The sequence below is a fragment of the Macrosteles quadrilineatus genome, unplaced genomic scaffold, assembly GCF_028750875.1.
Source record: "Macrosteles quadrilineatus isolate MER2022 unplaced genomic scaffold, UCM_ALF_1.0 Scaffold_9__3_contigs__length_116548681, whole genome shotgun sequence".
NCBI classification, from domain to species: Eukaryota; Metazoa; Arthropoda; class Insecta; order Hemiptera; family Cicadellidae; genus Macrosteles; species Macrosteles quadrilineatus.
The window spans coordinates 31,927,622-31,953,612 of NW_026542602.1; the positions used below are offsets into that span (position 1 = coordinate 31,927,622).

At 34.3% G+C, this 25,991-nt stretch overlaps 1 protein-coding gene and 1 long non-coding RNA gene across 2 annotated transcripts; one reads left to right on the plus strand and one right to left on the minus strand.

The window, feature by feature from the left end:
• The first annotated feature begins 1,255 nt into the window (after window positions 1–1,255).
• LOC129003969 (uncharacterized) lies at window positions 1,256–11,664 on the plus strand. Its single transcript, XM_054432331.1, has 4 exons — window positions 1,256–1,450; window positions 7,626–8,399; window positions 9,226–9,337; window positions 11,411–11,664. Exons 1-4 carry the CDS (start codon window positions 1,369–1,371, stop codon window positions 11,505–11,507), a joined length of 1,065 nt encoding a protein of 354 aa, XP_054288306.1. The 5' UTR covers window positions 1,256–1,368; the 3' UTR covers window positions 11,508–11,664.
• Window positions 11,665–14,773: 3,109 nt separating this feature from the next.
• Window positions 14,774–25,077, minus strand: LOC129002116 (uncharacterized). The gene is made up of 3 exons (XR_008491538.1): window positions 24,835–25,077; window positions 21,671–21,881; window positions 14,774–14,846 (listed from the first exon to the last, which is right to left on the minus strand). It is a non-coding gene; the product is annotated as an uncharacterized LOC129002116 (long non-coding RNA).
• Between the last annotated feature and the right edge of the window lie 914 nt (window positions 25,078–25,991).

The window sequence follows — 25,991 nt, forward strand, 5'->3', positions numbered from 1 at the left end:
TTAATATATAACAAATTATACAGTCACTAAAAATCATGAAATAATTTATTTTTGTAAAAAAATACAACCGACTTTAAACGCTCTAAAGAGAATGTAATAATTTCAATAATGTAAACTTTTGTATTAGTCAAGCTCACGTATTTCAAGTCGGCGCGGCTCTAACTGCAAATATGATTAAAATAAAATATTGTGTGTGTATTTTGAAAATCAATCAATTGTATCTGGATAGCATAAATATATAAAAAAACATAATGAACTGTTTTGTTTATTTCTTCCCTCTTGTGCTGATGTGTTGCTTTTCAAATATATGTGTCTAAGTAACTGACATCAAATTTGTCCACTCTTACCCCATTTCTCAACCAAATGTAAATCAAATTTCTACAAGTACTGTAGTCTGATTAAATCATGATCAGTATTATTCATTCATGTTTGTTTGTTGGTTGGTTTATTACACATAAACTTCCCGTGAGAGGATTTCGAGTGTTAACTCAAGTACAGTAATTCTGTAAGGCTGTAATTAAACAAGTATATAATTATCTTTTTGTATAGATAAACACTATCTGTTTGAACAACATTGTTTGCACCTAGCTTCTAAATAATTTTGAACTAAATTAAAATACTAATCAACACCCATAGCTAAATTTTCTTATGAGAATATACACATCGATGAGTCGGTGTCGTCATATATCTCTCGTACTGTAACTGTATGTGTATTACAACGCAACCCAACTATTTTGAAAAAAGTGTCTGTCCTTGATAATAACTCACCTTATCATACTAAACAAGCTTTTGATTGGACTGCGGGCTTAAGCACCTTAAACACTCTTTCCATAAAAATTGGGAGTCAAGTCAAACGGTAACACGGTACACACAAATGTATTTAATTTATATTTTTAAAACACCATATCATTCACAGAGCCTTGAATTTTTCAAAAGCACTGTTTTATGTAAAATATTCAGATACAACTATTTTAAACTCTAACTCCTAAACTTTTTTCTTTTGTCGCGGACTTTATAGCTGCTAATCTCACCGAGAAAATACGCAAAACCGGTTTAGCTCACTTTGCTGATCGAGCAAAAACTGTTTCGCTGTTATCAACGTCATAGCAAGCCGCTGTTCTCCGGTAAAGATAGATCGTATCTCATCAGTCGACTTGGTAACTTGTTTTACTCTTAAATGTGCAATTAGGAAATACCGCTTCAAAAGGCCGTCGCGGGTTTTCCGTTCCCCAGCTGCTACGCTCAGATCGCACCCAAGCCTCGAGCGCTGTGTCTCGTCACTATAGTCGCGAATGTGTTCAACAACTTGTGATAGGTTTGTAACTTAAGTTTCAGTATTCTACAAGACTGACATTTCTCCTTCTAGCAATGTATTCAAGATTCACAGTTATAGTTTCGTCTTCAATTTTGCCACTGATGATGTACATTCTTTCTACGGTCGCATATCGAGGCAAGTGTAATAGCATAAGTATTTAGGTGTTTAGCTCAAAATTAAAATGTTTTGCAATTTTTATACATTTAAATTTTACGCACTTAAATTTATTTGGGTGTAAATAGAATAAAATATAATATCGGCTAAGAGTTAAATTGCTAAAATTATAATTTAAATTACAAAAAATAAAAAATAAACTTTGTATTAAACTGACGAATGTTTTGGGTCTTTTCACTTAGAAATTAATACTTTCTACACATTTGATCACTTTGTGTTTGTACAGTACACTTTAGGAGTAATTTCCATGTGTACACGACCACTTGTAGTTTCAAACTAATATTGTAATACTGAAAGTTCTAAGGCTTTCAGACAAGAAACAAAAAAAACTGTGTTTGTAAATATAGGTTAGTTAGTTGTATTAGTTTTAGTTAAATAAGTTGTTCTCTTTTATTATTGTACTAGCAGAGTACCCGTCCTTCGTACGGGGTTGGCATATAAGTATCAAATGCTTATAGCAGTTATGAGTGAGGACATGGTTTAAGAAATTTCGGTTCTTTTTGAAGTTCGTTCGCTACGCTCACTCACCTTTAGGTTGGAGCTCGTTCGCTGCGCTCACTTTCCTTCAGGTTAGCTCGTTCGCTACGCTCACTTGCCTTCAGGTTAGCTCGTTCGCTACGCTCACTCGCCTCCAGGTTGAAGTTCGTTCGCTACGCTCACTCACCTTTTGGTTGCAAATTAGCTGTTGTCATAAATGTAAAAGAAATAATGCTAGTGCTGCACCCTGTTGGTAATCCTTGTAACTTTAATGCTATTGAAAATCATAGAACAGAACCAACTTGTTTAATTGAAACAGCTGTTAAGATTCATTAATTCCATTTCTCATAAGGTTAACATGGGAACCTTTGCTCCAGAGCCACTGGGGCGGAGCCCGGAAGGATTTTTGTTATAAAAATATGCCTATATGTTAATCGGGAATATGAGCTATCATCATGCCGAATTTCAGCCCGATCCGACCAGTAGTTTTCGCGTTTACTTTTCCCATACACACAGACACCACCTCTTTTTTTATAATAGTATAGATAGATAGATTGCATGTAAAAGACGTTTCTATTCTATTCTATTCTATTCTAAACTATAGTTTGGAAGGTTTGTTTGAACAATTGATTATACTTTTATTCCAAATACCTAAACATTGTTTTAACTGTTTTAATGTTTGATAAACAGACCCGGATAATAATTTCAATAGCAGTTTAACCACCATTCCAAACGTTAATGAGATAAACCTACCTCGTTAATAAAGCCAAACCAACGCTTAAATCCCGAACAATTTTGATTAAACATGCTAGAAAGAGATTTGACCTAAAATATTAAACTTATTTTCGTAACTTATGAATGTTAGATATTACTTTACTTATTAGCCCCTAACCACTTTGTAATGGATTGAACACAGTTGAACACGTTATGTTTTGTACGACAAAAACTGCAAGTCTCAAGCTAATCTTGATAGCTTTTTGACCCGAATTAAATCAAATGTGTCGCATGCATTGGTAAGTAAATGATCGTTCGGCTGAAATATTACCTTTCAATTATTGGTAGCTACTTAAACTATTCCAACAAAACGCAAAGATTCAACCTTTGTTCAAAAATGCATCAGCCGAATAAACATGTAACTTACCTCTTTACTTATTTGAAAATTGTTCGTTGTAAATTATAATACAGTTTAAGCAGTTATAATATAGATTGAAGGCCCTAGTTGTACTACTTCAAAAGTTTAACTAAACAAAACATGTTCTGTATATATAATTTATTCTGAAATATTGAAAAAAAGATTAATATTAGTTTACATTTTAGTAATCAACTCAAGTAGTACTAGAGTACGGTAACTAATGGCAACAGTAATACTATTATAAAATTGAGGTGGTGTCTGTCCGTCTGTCTGTGCGGCTACAACGACTAAATCACTAAACCGATACAGCCTAAATTAAGGACAAAGATGGTCCACATATCTAGGAATGTCATTGTCATATTCACTTCCCTGAGTTCCTCTTGGGCTACGTCCCTTAGATGTTCAAAATTGTTAGGCGAGGTTTTCAAAAGTGAATATTAATTGGTATCCATGGAAGCATAAGAAAATTCACAATATGTGTTTACTTTTGCATTTATATTTCAATTTAAACAATCAGAACTGTTAAATGCTTATTTCACAAATTCAGCCAGCTAATCCACACAAATAAAATTAAATATTTTAAACAACTATGTGGTAGGTTTATTTATTCTTAAACCTTGTCATAGATTATTTATTCTAAAACTATGTCATTGACAATGGAAATAAAGAAAGATTATATAACAGTAAGTTATGAAAATTATGTTATTGCTATATTTTAAATTAAACAGTTGGTCAATTACAATGTAGGTCATAATGTTTTGTTTTATGTTCATAAATTCGAACTACTTAACAAGAGAGAGTTATTTTAGATGACAATGTTTTATTGTCTCACTCTAATTACTTTGTCTCACTCCAGATTTGCAACGTGAAGGCACGAAGTAGTGAGCGCATAACATGCAGACAAGGTCGTATGCGGGCGAAATACGTTGGCAGCACTGGCTGTAAATCAGCTGGTCAGCTGTTGTATTGTTGTATTTGTTACTTCACATTAAATGTCATATTAAAAGTTCACTTCTGTGTAAAAATATGTTATGTTTTTTTACCAATTTATTTGTTTTATGGTAACTGTAGGAAAAATATAATGTGCAACTCGAGTGCAAAGTGCAATTGCCTCACTCGAGAAACCATTCCTCACTCGCATACGGCTCGTAAGTATTTCTCTCGAGTGAGTCAATTGCTCCCTTTGCTCACTAGTTGCACAAATAACTATTGTGCAACTAGTGAGCAAAGTGAACAATTGTCTTACTCGAGAGAAATCCTTACAATGTAGAGGAATGGTTTCTCGAGTAAGGCAATTGCACTTTGCACTCGAGTTGCACATTATATTTTTCCTACAGTTACCATAAAACAGTTAATAGTTATTTGTGCAACTAGTGAGCAATTGTACTTTGCACTCGAGTTGCACATTCTATTTTCCTACAGTTACCATAAAACAAATAAAGTGGTAAAAAAACGTAACATATTTTTACACAGAAGTGATCTTTTAATATGACATTTAATGGTACAACAGTACAACAGCTGACCAGCAGTTGATTTACAAGTTTACAAATTTCTCAAATCAGTGAGAGAACATGTACATTAGGTAACTGTAGGAAAAATTTTGTTTCATACAATTTGCTCAATATCAATAATCAATAAAGAGATAATTGTTTAAAATTCAACCTGATGACAGAATGTTATGTCGCTGAAGATGACATGAAATCATAACCGAATCCCATGACGCAATGCTCTCACTAAATTTCCGAGAAAGAAGTTTTATAACTTTTAAGGAAATTCAACCTGAAATGAAATACAACCTGTTTTAAATCTCATCACAATCCAATTAGTAGTAGGCTATCTAAGATATTATGTTCATAAGAATCCCCTTTATTGCTGATGTTGTTATTGATATTGGCATTGATTGATGATATAGATAACTAAGTTATATAAGAAAAAAATCCGAAACAAAAACCCACTCAGCTTCCCTCTTTAACAAGAAATTTATTAATCTATAATAAATTATGAGGTATTTCATGTAATTAATTCTACCAGGGTAATTTTTGCCCGATTTTGATAAAATTTGGTTTGAAGGTGTAAAAGGTACGTTGTCACTGGTAGCCGCACCAGTGACAACGTACCTTTTACACCTTTTACAGCCGCGGAACTGCAGTCGTTGGACGATCGTCGTCGTGCAGGAGGCATTGTCACTTGTGCGATTATTATACAGTACAATCGTTCATTTAATTCTTGACTGTTGCCGAGTTGAAGTAGGGATAGGGAATCAGTGAATTATTAGTTTATAAGCTTTAACAAAATACTATTGATTTATTTGTTAGTTGAAGATCTAGAAGATGGAAAAATTCTGGAAATGATAAGTGTTCCAAGACTTAGCACACATTCACACATAGTATAATTACAAAACGAACAGAAGAGGGGTACTTCAAAATATTAATAAACAATCATGTGCAAGCTAATGAGATAATGTTATCTGAGTTCTTCAGACTTTCAAAATGTCAGTTTAAGTTTTTGTATAGTTTGATCAATGAGGATTTTTAGAAGACTTCTTAAAACTACATTCCCTATTCAATCACAGGAGATGAGAAGTTTGCTCTAACGTTAAGGTAGGATAGTTTATTTATAATCGTTAGATTTTTTTACTAAGCTAATAAACTAATAGAATGCTTCGGTATTATTTTTTTTCCTTTTTTCAGAATAAAACATGTTCGGTATAAAAAAAGTAGTAATACCCCAGTTGCAGCAAACATGTGTACTCGTGGACTTTCCAATGCATTTATGTGTGTCTTAATACTACCACATAAAGCCACTTCTGTTCTACTACCCCTCTTCTGTTCGTTTTGTAAATATACTATGTGTCCTAAGTTAAACTGTACTAAAGATAATTAGTTTACTAAAGATTTAACTTCTTTTTTTCAACCCTTCACTGTCGTCAACATAGACTCCTTACTACGACTATATTTAGACAGTGAAGTACTACTTTTAAGTTAAAGATTACTAGCAAATAAGTCTGTCAAGATTAAAATCAAGTAAGTGCCAGTGATATCGTCAGTTAGCATTTTATAATCTTTAGCCAGCAATGTCAATCCAAAAGTTTGTATCCAGGCCGATATCACTGAATTTAATTAAACAGTCCATCGATTTTGCTGGATATTTCATGTTCCAGAATTATTCTCGTAGAAGAATGAATATGCTAACGATCTAAAGAAATTACACGTTAGCACAAGCTATTTGCCTTGTATAAAAATAAGGATTTCCCTCGCCTTGCAATCCAACGAGTAATGAATCGTTTTCAAACATACTTTATTGCATGATTGTTCAAAGGCACGATACCAATTAGCTGCTTACTAGAAGGTGAACTATGTAATGTGGAAACCTATGTGTAAAAGGCCCGGTTTTTTAGCTCCACCTTCACATCCTAGGACGCTAGGTGTCTTACCCGAGCCCGTTGAACTTTACTTCAGGCACATGCCTACAGGTTTGGGGACTCATCCAATAGTTAAAATCCATAAGTGCCAATCATGATGGCCTCGCATTTCAACTTTTATTTGTCATGAACAAAGTAGACATTTTAAAAACTAAACTATAACCGTATTCATAAATTTCAAAACATTCTGTAGGCTAAGGCATTAATTTTTACAACTAAATTTTGAGATTTCGGGGGGGGTTGACCCCCAAACACCCCACTGGCTACGGCCTTGCAATATGGGATTTGAGCCTCTCATCTATTGCCGGAGCCACCGGAGCCACGCGCTGCATAGCACAAGTTTGCTGGGTCGCAACACTGAGGGAGTTGTTCCGTGCGTAACTGTCATTAGAGTTTCCTGCTCGAGCCACGATGATTCATTATCTTCGCCACTGTTTGGCCGGAAGGTTGGGCAGAGACGTCCTGTGACCCAAAGTTACCCGTCCTTGGGTTCAAGGTCGCCCTGCAGATCCTTGCCGAGAAGATCCCTTTTGCTAATGGTGCAGCTATGAAGTTTTCAACCCATTGTACTTGCATATCGTTATAAATGTTTATAGTGGACATTATTTTGAAATAAGAAAGCTGTGCTTACCAACATAGTTTTCTATTAGTACATCCAGACGTTAAGTTTAGCTCAGGTATTTAATTTGTCGCAGCTTTTACTGATAACGTTAGGGGGAAATCAGACGGTTCCAGTAACTGATTTAAATAAAGTTTAAGCTTCTGTTAGTCTTTGATCATTGTGACGTTAGGTTTACGCATACCATTACAAAATGCTCAAGGAAATTTCCAAAGTTTTCATTTACTTCACGACACGCTTTCAAATGGTTCTACCGATTGCTGTAAGAAAATATCTCGGCTCAGTATATACTGGTTTGATGTTTTAGCTAATATCCGCCATTAGTACCTTTGCTTTATTAAGTAAATTATGTGCAAAGAGGCGTTTCATGTGTGTGATGTTTTGTAGCAAAACTCATGACTATGCAAGATATTGAATGCAATATGAATTGTCTAATCTAAGTAGAAGCTTAGCCGACTTATGATCTAAGTATTTATTCTATTCCCAGGATCTGACTGGTCGGGACAGAGGACGCCGTATCCCGTGGGAGGATATCATCATCACCAGAGCTGGACAAACTGTTGTCCATGGCCACCGATGCAACCACCTCACAAGTTCACGCCTGAATCTTCTCACAGCCCGCCACCTCACAAGTTCACGCCTGAATCTTCTCACAGCCCGCCACCTCACAAGTTCACGCCTGAATCTTCTCACAGCCCACCACCTCAAAAGTTCACCCCTGAATCTTCTCACAGCCCACCACCTCACAAATTTGTCCCTGAATTTTCTCACAGCCCACCACCTCACAAGTTCACGCCTGAATCTTCTCACAGCCCACCACCTCAAAAGTTCACCCCTGAATCTTCTCACAGCCCGCCACCTCAGAAGTTAACCCCTGAATCTTCTCACAGCCCGCCACCTCACAAATTTGTCCCTGAATTTTCTCACAGCCCGCCACCTCACAAGTTCACCCCTGAATCTTCTCACAGCCCACCACCTCAAAAGTTCACCCCTGAATCTTCTCACAGCCCACCACCTCACAAATTTGTCCCTGAATTTTCTCACAGCCCGCCACCTCAGAAGTTAACCCCTGAATCTTCTCACAGCCCACCACCTCACAAATTTGTCCCTGAATTTTCTCACAGCCCGCCACCTCAGAAGTTAACCCCTGAATCTTCTCACAGCCCACATCACAAGTTCACCCCTGGATCATCGCAAAGTCTGCCTCCTAGCTTCTCACCCCTAAACAAACTGGGCATGTCATCCCCAGAAGTTAATACTGGTAATCATCGTTGTGTTATCAGTTTACAGGAAGAAATTGTGTTATCTTTTCCCAAGACAAGATTGACGTGTAGGTGGTTATCATATTAAAACGTTGAAATGTATCCCAACGGAATAGGTCATGCCAAGCGAATAAAAATAATTTACAATGAATTAAAAATACACCCCCTGAATTACGTTGACCCTATATAACTATTTCAATTTATTTGCCCATCTTGAGAATCATAGTTTTGGTATACAGAAAGCTTCCAAATTAAAATACTGGGTACTGTTTTCATTTGCTCATGTTTACCAATATGCAGAGACATATTTCTAAACCTTGTAGAATTGGCTGGAGCTTTCTAAATCACTCGCTTAGACTGAAATAACTCATTTGTATTTGCATTCGTACTTCAATATTAATGTGAAAGTAGTAAAATCCTTTTTGTATTTTTTTAAAAACAAGATTGAAATGCTACATCAAAGAAATCCTCTTGTTTACCTTTAAAGAACGCTTAAGAACGTTAAAGAACGTTAAACTTTACCATTGACTTTGAATATTCTCATAATTGACAGAAATTGGTTCATTGGACTATTCACGGTTTATTTCATGTAACACCGTGGACTGGACAGTCAGCCGATTTAAGTCTGTAAAAAGCTTTCACTCAATTATTAACCAACTGTAATGCTTAACTAATATTTTTGTTTAAATTGGAAATGAGTGTTTAGGCGACGGAAGTTCATTCATAGACATTGATTTTGGATGAGCTTCAAATCACATGGTAATACGGTTTTGAGGTTGAGTACTGTTCAATCAGCTGTTCTGACCAGTGGTTCTCTTTGTCCAGCTGCAGAATGTAAAGATGGAGACAAGATCTACAGACTAGGAGACAAGTGGACACCTACAGGAGGCTGTGGCAGACTGTCTTGTACATCAGCTGGCAAAACTACCATCCTAGGGTAAGGTTCTGGCTATTACTATTGACTTTTAGGCATTGAAATAGACATCTCGTCTATATGGACCAGCTGTAAACATTTTGTATCAAAAGTAACATAGCTGAATGATCTACTTATACAGGGTGAATAAAAAGTAAAGACCCCCCATCTAATATTTTTTCAAGTAAATATACAGAGATATCCATTTGGTGGTCGTACAACCTTAGCAGGAAGTTTCATTTTATGATTTTGAAATTTTTGAGTGTCCCCCCAAAGGAGGGGTTTGGGGGGCAACTCAAATATTTTAAATGTAAACCCCCTTCAAATGACACATCATTTTGAAGGGTTTACAAAAACTTAAAGAATGGTGAAAACTAGAGGTCGCTATCTCTTCTCTATCCAAAATGGTAGCCCGTCAAAGATTGTGGCAAATCAATTGTAAAATTGGTTCGTAATGGTAATATTGGCTACCATTTTGGACAGAGAAGAGATGGCGACCTCTAATTTTCACCATTCTTTAAGTTTTTGTAAACCCTTCAAAATGAGGTGTCACTTGCAGGGGGTTTACATTTAAAATATTTGAGTTGCCCCCCAAATCCCCCCTTTTGGGGGGACACTCAAACATTTCAAAATCATAAAATGAAACTTTCTGCTAAGATTGCAAGATCACCAAAAGGATATCTCTGTATATTTACTTGGAAAAATATTAGATGGGGGGTCTTGACTTCTTATTCACCCTGTAGAGTGGGATACAGTATAAAATTATATTTTTTATGTGATAGTTTATGTGACCGAAAATATACTAAACGTAACAATAACTTGTCCTTTCAATTTAGCTTGTTAACAAAATTTACTTATTCAACATAAATTTGTAATATAATTTACTTCAGCGCACTCGGTTGGTAGCTAAATGACACGTCCATGTTAATTCAAAGACTGGCAATAGTTTTAACATGACAATTCTCTAGTTGTATCAAAAGTCAAAGGTCTTACTTTCAAGCTATATCAATTACACTAACACACAAAGGGTAGTATTTTTTAACGTTCCAGATGAATTGGATTTGTTGGCGCTTTTAGGACATATGCTCTCGAAAAGTGTTGCTTTAAAGCGTAATAGTCTGTTAATACGGATTTCGTAAAATTACGGTACGAATTCTGAAATTCCAAAAAGGTTATTTAAAAAATAACAAGTCATAACAAGGGTCTTAGAGATAATTTGGGTAGAGAGGCGATTAAAGTGCTCACCTACAAACATTAGCTGATTCTTAGATCTTGAGGAAAGACAGTAACTTACTGTAGTTTTCGATGGTTAAAACTAAGCCAAGCTTTCCTTAATTAATGACCAGTTAGCAAATGATCCTGACTATGAAACAACTGATATTGTTCAGTATATCAAGCTCATTATAAACCGTTTTACAATCACCTTGTGCTCGTATTAAGATTAAAATACTCAGGCGTGTACCGTTGCCTTAAGTTAGGGGAAGTGCAAATGAAGACTTTATAAACAGATGTCTCACAGTAGATGTTCGAGAAGATTATATTGGGTAATTTTTACTTTGTAAATCAATGGAAACAACAATCAATGTAGACGAAATTTTAATGGCCAATTATGTTTCATAACTACGATGCTGATTCATACGACATTTTCCTTTTACGGCCATTAATCTTGGGTTGTTCTATTGCAATATTCACTAGGCATATTTACTTTTATTTTACTTAATATGATCGTGAATTTTAATTGTCATTTATTTATATTATAATATGCACAGTATTTATTATGATTGCAATCTTTTGTGCTAAGAGTAAATTGGAAGAAGAGGAACGACACTATTTGCATTTGTCGTATGCAAATGAAGTTGATGTGAATGAGAAATTGTTCATGTATACACCTTGTAACAAGCATAAAAAAACATTGCTCACATTTCGTAAGGCAATGAATGTAATCGAACCTAACCTAACCTCATTTACATCACCTTAATTTGTGCATGGCAAATTTTAATGTTGGATGCCCTTTTAAAAAAAAACAACTTAATAGCTTACTGGGGTGTTTGTTTGTATCTATGATTTATTGTTATTCTATTTGATTTTAATTTCCAGATGCCCCGATCCTGAGCCTCAAGTCAACTGCAGCACCAGTAAGCCAGATCCTCGCCAGCCTTGGCCTTTCTGTTGTCCAAAACTAGAGTGTCCCTAGTCATTGTACATATTTATTCTATACAGTATATGCTCATTTAATTGGTAGATACCATTGAAAGTGGCAAATTATTTTTCCAATATCATAATTTGTATTAGTTGGTTATTACGATCTTTCTACGCGTGAATATTGTTAGTGGCTCGTTTTTTAATCCATTAAAAAGTAATAAAATTGCTAAATCACTTTACTAATTAGTTCTACCCGTTTTAAAATGGTACTAGTGTACATGTTGCTCGAATTCGAGCAATATTGCAAAGTATTATGTACAGGAGTGATTTAAAAACTAATAACAGTCATATTTACAATGAGTTTAAAAGAGTCAACTCAAAGATTACCGGTGTGTAACTCAGACCATGTTTATCTTCGTTATTGATAAACCTAAAGCATTCCGGCCGGGTTTCTCCTTCTCAAAATGCTTCGCTGTACACACAGGTCACTGATAGAGGGCCAATTGAGAACAAAAAGTCGTTTTAGGGCGCATTTGTAACCTAATAGTTGAGATTGTCCAGGGTCAGGTGCTGACTGTGAGGAGTTAAAGCCTATTACGCGCCACTGTTCTGTTGCTGCGGTCGTTATCACGATTACACCTCCTGTCTATATGTGTCGTTGTCGTTGCGTCGGAGGCTTTTAAAAGAATAAAACAACAAATAAGACAAATTATAGCTACACAAAATAACGATTAATGCACATATTTAAGTTACAATCATGCTAACACGATCCGTCATAGCGACACAAAACAACGATAAATACACAAATTAAATTTAAGATACGACCATACTAACACGATCCGTCTTGGGGGTTATGTTTACACAAACCCAAATAGTAAATAAATGTACTCAATGCGTTTCATTGAATTGAAAAATAAATAACAGCAATTAAATTATACAGCTGATCAAAATGTAAACAATTATGTTCTTCATAAGGACAACATGGGGACTTTCATAGCCACTGGGACAGAGCCCAAGGGACTTTTCCAAAAATGTAAGGCCAGTTTGGAAAAAGTTGGCTTCATTGTACTGTTTATAGTACAGAAAGCTGCTAATTGCTGCATATTTATACTTTGTCGTACGGTTTATACTTTGGCGCAGATCAGGATTCCAACGAAACAACACGAAACAGCGTGGTTCTATTATGCACGTAATTCGTGTACGCTTGGAAATAGGTTTGCAACACTTAAAGATAATAACACTATTAGCAGCATTTCGTGTTTATACTTACTTACTTACTTACTCTTACTCCTGTGGCCATTTTGTGTTTATAGTTTCGGTATTTCTGAACTTTCTGGACTTTTCTTTTCAACGTTTTTAAAACATTCCTACGATCTTAATAAACAAGAAAATACCTTTAAAGCATTTTTTTAGGCGCGGAAACCACTTCAAATTACAAAAACATTCGGAACTATATTCTCAATTCGCGGAGCACATTTCTTGCCGAGGAAAAATAGTGGAGTGATACGGACAGGGTACTACTTTCTCTAGGGCACCTATTTGTGTTGCCAGCTGAACCTAAAAACGTGTTGTATAGTGTTTGAAAGACTAATTATTTATATGGTTTATAGTGACTGTATGAAAAATATAATGTGTAACACGAGTGAAAAAGGCCTTTGCTGCACTCGAGATCATTCCGTACTCGCCTGCGGCTCGTGCTAAACATTGCTAGTTACACAAATAACTATTTCCTACAGTCACCCAACAAAGTGGGCTTCCTTGCACAGATTATAGTACAGAAAGCCTTTCTTTGGCACACAGCTTATACTTTGGCGCACACCAGTATTACAACCAAACAAAACAAAACAGCGTGCTTTTTTATGCACGTTATCCGTGTACACTTGAAAATATGTTGGCAACACTTAAACATATTATGACTACGATTAGATGGTGCAGCGTTTCTCATTTTGATCAATGTTTGGATTTAACCCAACCTAAAAACGTGCTGTACAGTGTTAGAAAGACTAACTATTTATATGCTTTTATAGTAACTGTAGGAAAAATATAATGTGTAACACAAACTGCCTTTGCTGCACTCGAGAAAATTTCCACCACTTACCATTTACACCAGTTACACAAATAACTATTCTTATGCCAGATGAAATTTTACTCAACTATAATTCTTCATAAAAAAACCTTTTTCTAATCAGCAACTGCCCAGAAAAAAAGCATTTAGTGCGTTAAGAAGCATACATTTTAAGATCAAAATCGTACGGGATTTTAATAATTGCTAAATATATCTTTGAAACATAACCACTAAATCTCACCAATTCCCCTAAGAAAGTAGTTAAATTGTTAAATTGCAACAACTTCTTTAAACAGCTATTTTTGTGTTTATAGTAGAAGTATACTTGAGTAGTCATTTAGGTAATGTCATTTGCACTTTACACTTTGTTCTATGTGTAAAACTACTTTCACCTTTAATTGCAATCACTTTCGAATAAAAACTCAATGAAGCAACACTAACTCGCTGTGTCTGCTGGTTTGCCGACAAGGGTCCAATTTTAAATTCGTTCAAACAAAATAAAGATACCAAAAGCCTTGTACTCATTACAAGATTATTCCCTTACGACTATTTCAAAAACTCATAATATGTATGTATTAACAATACATTGTTTTAAATGACATAAATAGAGTTAGTTAAAATATTCATTTGACAAGTCCATCAATATACATGTTCAATTGAAGTGTTCTTAGAAGTGCGTATTATAACAAACATTTTATTTTATTCTCAATATTGGATAAATTAACTATACACAATACAACTTTTTACATGCTGAAATTAAACCTATACAAACTCAACTGCCCTAAATGAACCCTTTTTCCAAGTGTATTAAATTAGTCAAAATTTTCTCAATGGAAAATCCGCGTAGGGACTAGGGTCGTAGTGAACACCATCATCCAACTCCACCTCCAACCAGAACAAGAAGACTCCCAGGTAGTAGAAGAAGGTACCCTGCGCCCTCTGCCACATGACCTGCAGTAGGTCCCACAGGAACTGGACAATACACATAGATCAGGCAGGTGTACAGTACATAGACCTACTAAATATATGAACGAGAAAGGCTTACCAACAGTTTAAAGAGGCAAGTCTACGAAAATTGCAGACGTGGAATGAACGTGCAGTTCCCAACTAATTCATTATGATTTATCTCACTTGGAACATTACAATATTTAGTTAGCTTTGATGGGTTCAATTTTGACACATTTAGGCAGATGTTCGGATTTGTGTGTTTACTTATGTTTCATGTCTTAATGTGATGACGGTGTAAGACTCACCCTTACAAAGTCGCCCGGGGTGTCAATCATCATCCCTTCCCAGGTGTCTTCGCCCAGTATAGGGATCACCATGCTGGAACAGATAGACAGATATGCATAACACAAGTGTTAGAATGATATATCAGTATTAGTTAATATAATAAACAATATTACCCGTTTAGGAAAAAATAGATCCTTTTGACGTATCTCGAAATTGTGGAGTCCCAGGCAATGCTCCGAAAGTTACCACCTCCCTGCCTTATTCTCACATTCATTTCGGATCAATGACTCTCATAGTAATGCTTTTGCAATCCATTATTTTCGTAAAAGTGCTGGTGGAAATATATTGTAATGTATGTAGCCTTCCGGATCAATAGGTGAGCATGTAGTCTACATTATTTCGGAGCAATTCCTTAGAGTCGCATTATTTCAAGCTCTGTAAATAACGCCTTTTATAGTAATGCCACGCACCGAAGTTGAGGACAATGACCAGCCAGTTTGAAGGACCAAATCTAAAGCTTTAAAGATTTGGACAACTTTTGTGTAGGACTGTAAATACTGTCAAAAGATACAAGAACCACGATTTGCGAGGAAGAATGGCATATTTTAGAAGAGTAGAAATATCTCAATTTTCAAGAAAAAATAGGTTATTCAAAGTAGTACACGATTTTCCACATAAAGAGCCACCATTTTGAAACTAATACAGCTAGTCAAATTTTGATTCCACCAAAGTGTTTGCATTAACAAGATTTTTAAAATGATGTATAGAATAATAATAATTTTAAGTAATGTGTAATATAATGTTTGTATTTGACAATTGTGGTATTTGAATCAGTGAACCTCACAAACATTGGGCATACATAAATATTTACAAATACTTAGATAAAATGAAATCAGATTTATGGCCATGATCTTTATTTCAATCCTAACCTGCCTGCAGCCTCCACAATAAAACAAATTGGATAAATTGGATTGTTTTAAGGCATGCCTTAGATTTTAACAATGTCTAATAATAATCCAGAGGCTCTATCTAAAAACCTATTTATTTCACCACTGTAGGAACAACGGTTGGTCCGAAATCAGTAGTGGACAATATACGTGATTCACCCTTAATAGTTTGAATGTAAATTGTGTAGGCAAACATTATTGAATGAACGAAGTGAATTCTCATACTGGGGTGAAATGCATCTTTATGTTGATCGAAATCTCGAGAATGCCTAAAGTTATAAACTTGATGTGTTGCACAAAGATTCTATACCACTTTATCTTGCGACCATTAGTTGTTGAAAAATATTTGTTCCGTAATTATTATAAAATCTTAAAAAAACATTTTTAATTTTGTCCCATAAGATTAACATTATGAGCTACCTTCTTCTTCTTTTTATTTGTTTACATTTTACGACCTACAATTTTGTTGTTTACTTGAGACAAAGAGAACGACTACTCTTTCATCCATAGAGTAACAGTCAAACCGTATTCACATTATAACTCTACAATTTCTAGGATAATAATGTATTTACGAAAATACTGGCAGGAGTTAACAAATTATCTACTAAAATGTATCGCAATTGATTGAAAAATAAATATTTACATGTTTATTCTACAAGCTACGTTTCTTCAGTAGGCAATGCTATATAATAAGTACGACGCGACGGTAAACGATGCCGTGGGTGAAAGTCTACTAACTTATTGTTTCCTAACTTGCTAAAAGTTAAGTGTTATCTTTGACTAATTAATATTAGATAAGATTTCACTATCTAATAATCAATGGTTTTAGTTATTTTCGTTCTGGTTGTTCTAAATTAAATTTCAGTTCTCGCGTCGGTGGCTTTATCTATTCAGTCAGTCATTCAAATGTTGCCCCAAAATATTTAGATAAGTTACTGTACTTGTACTTTCATATTACTGTATAGTGATATAACATAAGTACTAAGACTTTTTTTTATCAAATAAGGTTTTTTTCATTTAATATATCTTTTTTTCATCGGTCGTCTGCAGTTCACTCGCTAACTAAGACAGAATCAGAAATGCTGCCTTAAGTTAAGTTTAGTCTTAGAACATACTCCTCAAGGTTTAGTGCATTCTGCTAATTGATAATAAGACGGCAACCTAAGTAGGTTTCAAAAGTTTGTGAATAAAATCCTATCCATTTAAATTACGTAGGTAAGTAATGCAATCAAACTGCATTTTAGATTCAACTCAAACCTCATTCATTAAGTTAAGGTTAACCTAAAACAAGTAGACCCAGTTCTGATGAAGAGTGGATGAAACTCAGCCAATGGACACAAGAATAGGCAATAGGAAGGAGCTTTCCCGACTTTGACTTTGGTCTGAATAAGTGACAAATTTTAGTGAGTTTAATATTGAACTCTCAGTCGACTATGTGTAAACTGAGCTTCTGGACCCTTCATCAAGTATTGAACACTAAATACTGTAGGTCAATAAGTGGGAACCTACTGCTTCAAAGAGCTACCTAACTTAGCCCACATAAAATAATGCTGCTAAGGGCCCATAACAAAAGGACTACGCAGATAACCAAGAAGTGAAGATCAAGACGTACGGTACGAGCAGACATGAAATTGGGCTCACAGGTCTTCATCGATTGTACCAAGGCAGTGGAAGAATGGTGAGACAGACAATCAGAATGCTGAGGTAGATAATCTTAACTTCAAAATATAGCCTAAACAGTATAGGTAAACTTTTGAAGGAAGGCGGTGAAGCGAGGAAGTGCTGTGTCATGTAACGTTGTTTTGTGTGAAGTGTGTCTGTTAGATTAATTGCCTAGACGGCCGTGTTGCCTAGCCTAGGTATGGCCTGTCAAGTGTTTTGTTAAAAATCTGTGTCTAATGATGTCATTTACTATGTTTATTTGTTCATACAACAATCTGTGTTTAATGTGTTTTTCACCGTCAAAGAATGTAGGCCTACGGTAGAAATTTTAAACTAAGAAAGGTAGGCCTTAATATAACCCTAACTTACCTAAATAGACCTAAAAAAGTAATGTATCCTATAACTTTCTTTTAGCTACTATATATCTGTGTCCTAATAGTAGGCATACTTAGATTAAGTTACCCATCTTCAGGGGAACAGTTTCGCAGAGAACCTAGCCTACGATAATTTATCAGATGAAATATTTTTGTTTAACTTAATATACCCTATATGCGATAACTTATCGTAATCGGTTCACTTTTAGGCGATACAACTTACCGTACCTATTTATCATGTAGGCCAAGGCCTATTTCAATATTGAACAATTTATGCCTAAGATCTTTTTTTAAGGAGACTCTTTACACTGTGTAGCCTACTTTTTAGTTTATAATAGGCCTAATAACAAAGGTAACATTTCTAAAAATCAACATGAATCTTTTGTGTATGTTTTGTTAAAGAGATAAATTTTTAAATACACAAGTTAGGCTACGGTAAGTTAACTTTGATCTTTTTCATGAGTTTATAAAAATGTAGGCTATTTTCCTTACCTATGTTACCTACTGGGTAAGTTACAGTTTCGCAGAAAACCAACAATAACTTAATTATTTTATCAGATGAATAACTACTTATCGGTTTGATTTTAACTTAACTTAATATCGTAGGCCTAGGCCTATTGAATTTAAGTTCATCATACATTTACCATAGGCTATGATAAGTTATAAATAAAAAAATAACGTTTAAAAAATCCCACTTCCCAGAGCCATAGGTACACCTACCGAGGTAACCAAACATTAAAGAAGCATTTTATTGTTTTATCCTTGGTTGTTTTGTTATTAGGTAGGCCTAGGCCTATTTGTTTTGTTTCTTTTGGGTACACTTCCATATCTGTTGGCACAAACAACCGAATGAGTAATATAGATCGATATATCGAATTAAACAATCGAATAATTAATATTACTCATTCGGTTGTTTGTGCCAAAGATATGAAACTGTACCCTTTCTTTTTAATAGGCCTAACTTATTATTTATTATTGGTCGAATTGTAAGTTAGTCCTAGACAGTAGTTTAGCCTAATTTCTTAAATAGGTATGAACAAAAACCGTACCAACCATAAATCAATTTGATGTTTAGCGACATACATTGGAAAAAAAGAATTTTTTTTAATCGAAAAATTGAATCGGATAAATATTGATATTCATTGTTAAGATTAAATGTATTTAACTTACTCATCCGATAAAATATTTGGCGATTATTTAGTATGTCTACATTGAGAAATGATGTAATTTTTAGATGTTTCCTTACAGTATTTTTCACGCTGATTCCAAAAATGCAATCCGTTTTTGTCGGAAAGATTCCTAAGTGGATGTAAAACGAAGGCTAAAATTACGAATCTAAGGTTCATTTCGCGGTTCGGATGGTAATATGGCGTGGTCTGGACGGGTCCGAATGTGGGCTGAGGACTGTGTGAACAAAGCAAACCGCTGTTTATACTTGACTCAATGCGGAATTAAATCAAATTGTTTTGAAACTAAATAATCAGCTCTTAGATAGGCATGTGGGGAAGGTAGGTTGGGTTTTATGTGAATTTGTGACTGTACTAAGTGTTTTGAAGTTAGGTTCGATTAGGAAGGTAATGTTTAGGCTATAACGAACCGGCTCATTAATTTATGCTACCTCCAGACTGACTGTCTTTGCACAATTGAAATAGTGGTTGAAACACAATGAAATAACAATATAAAAAATGCTTGCAATTAAACAAATTGAAATACTGTATTTATCTTGTTATTTTTACCTTAAATTCAATTTCCATAGGTAGGCCTACAGTACTTGATTTGTTTCTATATACAGGCTTCTATTCTTCTGGTAACATGGTCCTACAGGTTAAAATACTTAAATAATAACATTGTTATGCATTTTAAATAGTAACATTGTTTTGCATCTTCCCTTAAGAAGGAGTTCCAGATTACTTATAAAGAAAATGATTTTTATAAAATAAAAAAGAATATAAGATGTTTTAACATTAAAACCTAATGAACTATGCATTAAAAATTCAATAAAAATTAAAAAGTGAAAAAACTGTTAGTAAAAGTTTTGAACTTGCCCGACCGGGATTTGAACCAGGGACTCTAGCATTGAACTCCAATCACTTGGCCACTACACCACGGCCACTTCTAATCACTTATTGTAACGAAAGCCATTACGAATACGAGAATCTAGGTCTCGTAATTGTAAGAACATTTCCCAAATATTGTCTTGCTCGGTAGAACTTTTACCAAACGAAATTCGACTGACTACAACAGTTCCTACAGATTTAATCATTTATTGATCTCATAGGCCTATCTATCAATGAAGTGAAAAATTGGAATATTTTAAAGAAAATGTCAAGAGGGGTTCACCAGTTAATTAATAATAAAAAAAGTAAGCCATAGATAAGTTAGGCCTACACACAATGTTATCGTAGGCTAACTTAAGTACTTTAATATTTTTTTTTAATGGTCCTTTACTTATGCTAAAACAAATGGTTGGCAACCATATGACACAAAAACAACATTGATTGTGAAAGGCCTACAATAAACAACACTCTACAAACCAAACAAATTAAAACTATTTTTTTTACTCATGCGTTAATTTAGTTAAAGTTTTTTCGTTTTCTCTGTCAATGGTTACTATCTTTTATAGGCTTGGATTTTATGAGAATAAAGTGTGGATAACATAAAATGTTAGTTTGTCTCTTAAAACACAAATTTTACCAATTTCATATTCCATATCTGGTCAGATCTGGATGCCAGATACGATCAGATCTGTGATGCCAGATCTGAACTAATTCCATATCTGGTTAGATATGGGTGCCAGATCTGGAATATGTCCAGATATGTCATCCCAAATCTGGCCAGATATAGAATCCAGATCTGGGACCAGTCCACTTTCCCATAAGGGTTACTAACACCATTTCATGGCATCAAACTATTGAATATTATTCATAAGAATTCCGAATTAACCACAGTACTCAAATTGCCATTCGCGATAGACCTAGGGTACTCTTGCATTACTTGCTCTAGCTTTTATAATTAACATTATTTCTTCAATTTATGATAGGGCCAGGGGCCATCACATAAGGTTTAAAATCTTGTAAATGTTATGTTTTTTTTTTAAACTTTTATGGTTGATATAGGGGATAGAGTCTTACTGTTATTCAGTGCTCGATTTGGGGGGAATGCAGTGGAACGGAGTTCCGGTACCTCTCTTTCAGAAAGATAAAAATATTTGCATAAATAGTTACCTACATAAATAGATATTTCATTACATTTCATTTGACTTCAGTTAAAAAAGGTAGCCTTAAAAAAAACTTGAAATGAATGATGAACGGTTTGCTGAATATAATAAAGAATGGTATAAATATTAATAATTCTCTCAATGCACCGTAACAACGTGGTTACAACGAGGTTTTTACCGAAAAGTTTGCCGAAATCTTTAAAATTTGAATTCAGGGGATTTGGTGGGTAATCAAGACTTGATTCCGGCTAATTCCGGGGATTACCACCGGATTTTGCGGGTAAAATGAGCAAATTGTGTTGGCAACGCTGGTCATCACTGCCACTATCGCCGCACGAACTTGCGGCGGGCCGCAGAGGCAGGGTTAAGGAGCACCTACATGGAATTGTCTTCGTTCATTCTCATACGCGACTTCGGAGCGTACTCCTAGTTAAATATTGGAATGAAGAAAAATATATTACGAGTAAAATAGTACAACAAAAGGTAGGTCTATAAGCAAGCCAAAACGCAATTTAGACAAAACACCTCTCGTTCTCCGTGAACTACTCAAAAGCAGAAGTTGAATGAATAAATTTAGTAAATACAGCATACAATCTAATTAGTTAATTACCTCACCACAACTGTTTCAACTATAACGAGCTAATATTCTTGTTTTGCGCTTAGCATAACTTTTACATTCCAGCTATTTATTGATTTATGTCTCTGTATAAAAATTACCTTAAATCTTAGACCTCTGGTACTTTCAAATCACGACGTGTATCCTGACAGTAGTTTAGAGTACAGGGAAGGCAGGATACGGACCTTCGCCCAACTTTCGGAAGAACAAATCTTCCCACCAGAAAGCAAGAGTTTTCCACACTGAGGCTATGCAGTCTGCGAAGTGATCCTTTATAAAAGACCAGTTAACATCCAAGGCTTCATCAAGACTCTGCAACAAGGAAATATGTATCATATCCATCCTAGGGCACTAGGCTTCTCTCGGAAGTGTTTGACACGTTACTTCAAGGCTAGACCTGGACGGTGGAGGAACTATCATATAGATAACATTCATTGGCAATTGGTGGGGTTGAACCTGGTACCTCGGAGACCGAAGTCTCACACGTTTTCACCAGACCAGATCGTTCCAACAGTATGTGTTGGATTCATAATTTTTGAAGCCGTGCATCAATCTATACTATTATATAAAAATCTAATGGTGTCTGTCTGTATGTGTATTACTAATAGGTACAAAAACTACTGAACCAACTGGGCTTAAACTTTACAAAAATATAGCTACCATACCAAGGACCATTATAGGACTATTCACACTTCGATACTAACCACGGGCTTTGCCCCTTTGGCTTTAAAAGTTCTGATGTGAGGATTTTAAAAGTAAATATTGATTGGTCTCCATGGCTGCAATAAGAATACTCACAATGTTTACATTTGCTTTGACATTTCAATGTGAACCAGAAGCAAAACCAGAAGTACTACCAAATTGCATATTTTCACAATTTAAGTCAGCTGATCCGATGAAATTAAAATATAATATATCACACAATTATGTGGTTGGTTTATTTAATATAAAAATGTATCAAAGATCATTTATTCAAAAACTATGTCAATGATTATAGAAATTAAAAAATATTCAAAAAGCAATGCTGTATCAACTTAGGATCTGCTTTCGATTTGTGAAGTGTCTTAAGTGTTATAAAAATAATGTTATTGATATATTTTTATGGAAACAGTAAGAAAATTACAATGTATAGATGTTTTGTATGAATTTGGAGGCTACTTTAAATAAATTCAAACTGCTTAACATGCGTTAGATGAACTTAACATAACTTGCACATCATATTTTTTTTAGATGTATATTTAGGCGAATTTAGTTATTGTGTTTTGCTAAACCTATGCTTAAATTCAACTAAAGAATATCATCAATAACTAAATTGTATGTCGTTGATTTTTGTGTTATGAAATCTGTTGTATATGTGTAACTATATTTAATTATCAAATGGTAATACAAAATACTCTAATTTTATCTTAACAGCTTTCAGTTCACATTTACTTTATTTGTTAAATTTATTATTTATGTTTTGCCACACCACTGATTAAACTAAACCAAGGAAAATATCATAAAACTAAGCAGTACACAGTGTTATTTTATTTTCTAAAATCAATTAAATGTTACTATGTTTACTTAATGGCAGGGTGTCCACATTCTGGAAAGTCAGGGATAGTCATGGAAAGTCATGGAAAAAAAATTTGGTCATTGAAAGTCATGGAAATAGGCAAAAAGTCATGGAAAGTCATGGAAATCCCCGATGATGGATGGATTTCAGGGGACCTTTCAATGCTCTAGTCGGCCGTAACCCCGACTATTGTAGTATTTTCCGGAATTTTTCACAAATGTACGACAATTTCAATTTATATAGTTGTCTTAGTTTATGGGTTTTGAGTTTGTATTAGTTCATTGTTGTACATTTTACTCCATTGTTATCTGTTAATACATATTTCAATATTTTCTGTGAAATAACTTGACTAGGCAGTATTATTCGTGTGTGTATGGTATATTATAATTTTTTAGTTAAGCTCGTGAGTCATGGAAATCAATGGTTAATGGTCATGGATAGTCATGGAAAGTCAGGGAAATTAATGACAAAATTTCTGTGGACACCCTGAATGGTAATTGTGAAAATGTAAAGGCAATGGACGATGGAAATGATTAAAAGAACTGGTTTGTATATTAAGTTGTTTGTTGATATTTTTGTAGAGTAGAATCAGAGATGCAATGAAACATATACTGTATTTGCTATTACATTTTTTAGTCCTTGATGCTTTGATAATCATATTAGTTTTGTCTGCTGTCTTTAATGCTAAATTATTTGTTTAAACATTTTTTTTAGTATAGATATAGTTTCTTTAATATTCCAAAAGATTATTGATAAGGCACAAATATATTTCTAAAGTTTATAACAGCTGACCTAATTTTGCTAATGATTTATTTTGAGTGAATAAACTGAAGATGGAAGGATTTGTGATTTAATAGGAAGAAAAGTGAAATTTAACAAATGATAGTTTAAATTTAATAATTAGTATTTTTGCAGCTTCAAAATTGAAATTGAAAATGTCAAAAATAAAGAAAACAGATATGCAACTAAGGGAGATGAAGATAAATCATACACGTAAAAGTTTTATTCAAAGATTTGGTCAGTTTTTTCTAATATATCAGCATACACTAGATTTAAAATTAATCAAAACAAAAATGGTGGTATCCATTACTTACCAGATTTAAAAGTCATTACTTAAACGTTTCTATTAAGGCAATAAAAGTTGAATTTTGTTTCTAAAAGTGTTGTTGGTGGATGTGTAACTATTATATGCAACAGATATAAAGATTAAAATGTTTCTATTTTGTGTCCTCTTCCCGTTGCAAAGCACGGGTACAACAGCTAGTATAAAATAAAAATACCGAATCTATTTATTAATTCAAACGTTATTTCTTAAAACCATGTGATAAATATACAAACTTCGTCCCTCCTAGTACAAACTAACCTACTAAACTACCCTAAATTAAAGTAAATTACAATAAATACATGAAAACTTTAAAGTCCAATGGAGCAAAGCACATTGAACTGAGCGTGGCAAAAGTTATTCCATGACTTTTACAGAGAATCCCCTTTAATTTGACACCTTAATCATCAAAATCGGTTCATAAATAAAAGAGTTTTGGTGTGCACAAGACATTCCTTACGGAATTAGAATAATAGAAGATTACAATTCAATAGGGTTAGTTGTACAATGTGTTAAAATTTGAAACTAGTACGGGTTTTGAAATTGTTTCTGATAGATAATGATACATTAAAATCAACACATACCGTGAAAAGATAATGTTAACTTACTTTGATAAAGGACCAGGTGTCTCTAAAGTCCAAGTCTTTCCAGCCAATCAAATAATCCCGGTAATTTTCTTCTTCGTCACTACAACTAATATCCCAATCCCACTTATCATGCATAATACAAGTATTACGACGAATTAGTTTTCCAGCACCACATTCAAATTGGAAGTTTTCATCAATACATTCAATAGTTAGAATTAGTAGAATGTGCTATTCACATTGTTAGCGTTAATCCAATGATGACACACTCTCAGTTTACTGATCATAATGATTGATAACTCGTTTACATATTTCGTGTGATTTATCTGTTATCTGTGTTGTTATGGGCCAAAACAGTTCGTGTTATTAAACTTATTCTTATTAAAAGAAATCAAAACCAGAAAAATCATAAAATTCAAGAGTTTTTATTTTTTTTATCTGTTTATTACTCAATTAATGAGTAATGAATAATACTCATTGAGTGGGTTTACCACATGCTATAGGGGTTTTATTACTACTCTGCTACTGTATATTAAGTTGGCAGTAACCTCATTCTAAATTTACGTACATTATGTTCAACTAATGATACAAATAATTTCGACTGAGCTTTGTAGGAAACATAAATTTACCATTTTAAAAGTTTATTAAGGTATAATAAAATGCGTTGGCCCCAGTTTAATTTATATACCCATGTTTTTTTTTAAATCTATTTGAAAACATGCTGAGAACTCCCACGCCTTTCTTCGTTAATTTAACACCCAAAGTTCTTTATCGCATAAAGGGTAAACAGAATGGCCAATAGAGAGATTTGCACAATTAAATGTGAACTCTTTTATGACAACTCATGATGTGGCTTGTTTATGGTTATTTGACTTATTAAATGGACATTTGGCTTATTAAATGGTTATCTACTACTTTTTCCTACAGTTACCTAACAATGTACATGTTCTCTCACTGATTTGAGAAAGCAAAGTGGCCAATTCGCTCATCAGTGAGACAATGTTAACATTGTCTCACTCTAATTACTTTGTCTCACTCCAGATTTGCAACGCGAAGGCACGAAATAGTGAGCGCGTAACATGCAGGCAACGTCGTATGCGCGCGAAATACGTTGGCAGCACTGGCTGTAAATCAGCTGGTCAGCTGTTGTACTGTTGTATTTGTCACTTCCATTGAGATAT